The following is a 4,232-nucleotide window of genomic DNA, read 5'->3' on the forward strand; positions in this document are numbered from 1 at the left end:
AGTATATAAGATAATATTACAAAGATAAACTCCAGACAACCTTGAAGATTCACAATCACAACCACCACCATATGTGTCACCATTGTCTTGTGCGAACATATCTAGGAAGGATAACTCGGACTTTTTCTCGCCTGGAGATTGAGAATGAAAAGAGAAATCTAGAAGAGATCAAATATGGGAGAGTTAGAGTGTCGAAAGGAAAAACCAGTTTCTGGTCTCCAAAAAAAAAAAAAATCAGAATGGAGGGGAAGAGGGAGAGGAGAGGGAGAGTGAGCGAGTAAAAATAAGAAATTGAGACCTAGATTTCTCGAATCTGCATGCATTGCTTTTGCAAAATTTGAAGAAATGTCATATTCATATACTTTGCATAAGAATACTTTGTTAATTTCATCAGTAATTGGTAATTATTAACTCAACTTCCATGTGACTACAGAATCAACACAATAAATTAAATGCCTGGAAAAAGGTTTGATTTGTATAGTGCATTGATTTGCCCGATCAAACCTTAAGTTTTCAAATGATGCACAATGATCATTTAGAATTTACGAGGGATATCAAATCTTAATCCATGGGAGGATCTCTGGGTCAATATCCTGATTCCAAGACCATGACAAAGTATAACAGCAATGCTTCTTTCTTTATTTTTTTCTGTTAAAGTCAGTTGGAAAGTCAAATCCTATAGAATTCATGAAACATATGACAAAGTTGTTTTGAAATCTGATTCTAGGTGGACACATAGTTGAAGCATCTACAACCGGCTTGTGTCTATCAAGCTATCTTCAAGTCTGAATCCACCTGACATAAACAGGCCTTATCAGAAGCCATTTCTCATTCTAAAAATATTCAGGTGAATGATGTGAACCATCTTAAAAAAAAAAAAAATCAATCAAATTTAAAATTAGTGATAAAAAAATTCAAATGGTTGGATTCAACTTGATTAAAGGCTCTCATTTTCGTCATTGCCAATATCATGTCAGCTATTGTTGTGAAAGAATGTATACAGAAACGAACAAATAACTGAATTAAAGATCTTAAATTAAACAAATGATCTAGAAGATACTCGTAAAACTTGAAAATAATGACAAATAGACTGGCACCTCATTAAAAATGGTAGTACATTTATTACAAAATACATAGGTTCCTCCTCAATTATTTAATTGCAAACGTTGATAACCTGTAATGTTCTTTGTAAGAACTAAGAAGTCTGCTCCATGGTTATTTGATTCATGGTTGGAATATACTGATGAAACGTCCCAGATTCTATATCTTTTGTGATAAAAAGATATATACCACAATGTGAATGTCAATGGAATCGCTCCTAAATGTTAACCCCCAATAACTGACTGAAATTCATGGGAGAAACAAGTGATTCTGATGCACCAAATAGTGTTAGGGCTGCGATCTTGGAGGCTCTCTGTGATGGATGAAACCGGTCCCAAAATAAGTAGTGGTCGCGATTTGCACAAAAGCTGGCCGTTTGATTGCATGGGTAAGTTCCATTTCCACAGCAAGCTCCTGAAATGTTCCTGAAACCTGAACAAGAAGTTGGAGAGTGAATATAATTACCAGTATGCCTCTCTCTCTCCCCCTCTCTTTTTGATGTTTATAAGGTTTTTGTTACAATTAATTTTAGAAAGAAAAAATGCTTACCAAAGGCCAACATGTCTTCCATCATAGTAGTGGTTATCCGATGTGTATTCCCCACCGAATACCTTATATCTTGGACTTCGGAGCTAAACTTTTTTAATAAAGCCGCAACCTCTACATGGAACTTTCGTGCAAACCGCTCAGCCCGCGGAAAACAGCTATTATTACTAGTGAAAACAGCTCGAGAAAATGGGGTGCACCCAACTGGTGGAACAGATAAAATGCCAAACGTTCGACCTCCAAGGTCATATAGAGTCTGACATGGTAAGTTTCAATGGATGTTAATAGTGAGTAATGTATTGTGAGCTTTATTAGCTTTCCTTTCCAAAGAATTTTAACCACAGTGTAGGCTTAAGTGAAATAAAAGGAGGCGAAATTGTGTCAAACCTTTAAATGGTTTTCATATGTGGATATCAGGGTGGCATTAAACTCCGGCATGGACATTGGTCGTGTGATGAGGTTAAGCAGATATTCAAAGATGTCATTGCTTCCAATGCTGATAAGAAAGAAAGCCTTCGAAAGTATGCTATCAGTTACTGCATCACTACCCGTCATATTTGTGATATTTGAACGAATGGTTGAAAACTGTTGGATCTGCTCCTCCAAGGATATGACCCTGTTCTGAAGATGTAATAGATAATGTAAACATTGAAGTTTATTTTTCTCATTCAGGTTATTTCCCAAAAAAAAAAAAAGAAAAAAAAATATAAACAGAAACAGGCTTACGTATTGATGCTGTCCGGTAGTGTTCAAAATTCCGGATCCACCAGAGGCAAAGTTGGCGCCTAGGAGTATATTCCGCTTGAAAGTTGGCGGATTGTTGAGAAGGTAGAGAAAAGGTGGTGGACTCCTCTCCATACCCAACAGTCTCACTAACCAAAAGATATCATCAATAATATAATCAGAATATAGACGGCAATTAACTTTGAGAATTCTAATATAAAGGAAATGAAAATGCATGTGATTCTGCTAGCAATGAAGAATCAATGGTGGACCTTTTTTTACCTATTTCATCAGCAGTGTTAAGGCCGTTGCTGAACCTCCCCGTTGGCTCTGAGTAAGGGAAATCGATACCGTTGAAATAGACATCTGCCCTTGCTAGGCACTCAGGTATGAAGTCATTAGTTCCAACATCAAGAGTTGAGTCCCCGAATATGTACACAGCTGGTGCTGCTGCCTCAACCTCGAGCAGGGCAGCCAAAGTTGCTGCAATTGACAGAAAAACACATAGAAAACATGAAGTATACCTCTTTGTCTTTGCCATGAGACAGTAGCTATTCGGCCCAGGATCAAACTTCTTAATTAGTTTTTTTTTTTTTTTTTTTGCCTCTCAGATACCCTTATAAAATCATAACTTGGCTTGAGTATTTATATATAGTGAATGTTGTATGTGAACAAACAAGAAAAGCTAAAGGTGTCGTTGTTCCAACCTGTAAAGACTATGATCATCCAGGCGTGATATCCTGTGAAAATGAATCTGCAAGATGGAGGAGAATAATTGCCAATTAAATCCTACATTTAAGAAAAATACAAAAAAGTATAAGCAAATGAATTATTTTATTACAGAAAAAAAATTGACAATTTGTCTGTTTGCCAATAATTTGATTCCTAACATTGTCTATTTAATTCTGAATCATGCATTTTCCTTACTGTGATAATAAAGAATGCCAAAATTTTCACCTAAATTTCATGAAAAAATTATTATAAATAATATTTGAGGAAAAAAAACAAAGAATTGAATAGAATAAGGAGCTGCCTTAATCTTTTGAATCAGTCGGTGGCCTAATTATAGGCATATATGAATTTCCTTCACAAGATTTTAATATGTTTCAGGCCACAGCTCAGAGGAAAGTCATGAATCTCAAATTAGTTTGATGTTGAAGTTCGATTTGAGATATAAATATTCATACCCTTTTTAAATTGTGAAGCACTTTTTATAAAATCAAACTATGAAACTCAATAATTGAAGTGGACAATTTCGTGCAAATTGATTTGAATGATCACATCCTCCTGTCATTGTATTCTATGTTCAGTTTAAGATTGCCATTTCAATTCGGAGATTTATGTTGACTTTTACACAAACAATTGGTGAAAATTAATTATTTGTAGGATTATGTCAATGGCCTTGGAAGAAAATTAATAATCGTGAAAAAACTTATGCGGCGACATGTCCGATCTCCATAGACAATCTTCCAACATTAAAGCTCTATGTTCTTGGGTGCCCTTTGTTGGTAGAAACAATGTCAGTCGTTTTCATCCTGCTCACAAATTTTTGCATCCCCTTCATGTGTCCAAAAATTTATTCTCGGAATATCCCTGCAACAATGAATCTCCTCTATCCTCAAGCTTACATTTGTTTCCTTATATTCTAGAATATTAATATTGACAAACAACTATCCTTGTAATTCTAGTAAAATCTTCATCCGCATATGTTTAAATTACATGGTAGTGTATCTCCAAAAAAAAAAAAAGTACATGGTAGTGTACAACCAGATTATCATCTATCAGAAGCAAGCTTGATATATTTCCCAGGCCTCCCCTGTCTTTGATGAAAATTCAAAGTCAATTCCTTCCAAAAAAATTAG

The 4,232-nt window shown here is 35.2% G+C and overlaps 1 protein-coding gene across 1 annotated transcript; it reads right to left on the reverse strand.

The window, feature by feature from the left end:
* Positions 1–2,028: 2,028 nt before the first annotated feature.
* LOC111293300 (GDSL esterase/lipase At5g55050-like) lies at positions 2,029–2,911 on the reverse strand. The gene is made up of 3 exons (XM_022886086.2): positions 2,653–2,911; positions 2,374–2,519; positions 2,029–2,268 (listed from the first exon to the last, which is right to left on the reverse strand). Exons 1-3 carry the CDS (start codon positions 2,909–2,911, stop codon positions 2,029–2,031), a joined length of 645 nt encoding a protein of 214 aa, XP_022741821.2.
* Positions 2,912–4,232: the final 1,321 nt, after the last annotated feature.

The sequence above is a fragment of the Durio zibethinus genome, chromosome 10, assembly GCF_047325235.1.
Source record: "Durio zibethinus cultivar Kanyao isolate XHJ-2024 chromosome 10, ASM4732523v1, whole genome shotgun sequence".
Classification (NCBI taxonomy): Eukaryota; Viridiplantae; Streptophyta; class Magnoliopsida; order Malvales; family Malvaceae; genus Durio; species Durio zibethinus.

Coding starts and splice junctions, on each gene's coding strand:
- LOC111293300 (XM_022886086.2), bottom strand. CDS start 2,911: ATGGCAAAGACAAAGAGGTATACTTCATGTTTTCTATGTGTTTTTCTG. Junction 2,520..2,652: donor TAACACTGCTGATGAAATAG/GTAAAAAAAGGT, acceptor TCTTTTGGTTAG/TGAGACTGTTGGGTATGGAG. Junction 2,269..2,373: donor CTACCGGACAGCATCAATAC/GTAAGCCTGTTT, acceptor TTACATCTTCAG/AACAGGGTCATATCCTTGGA.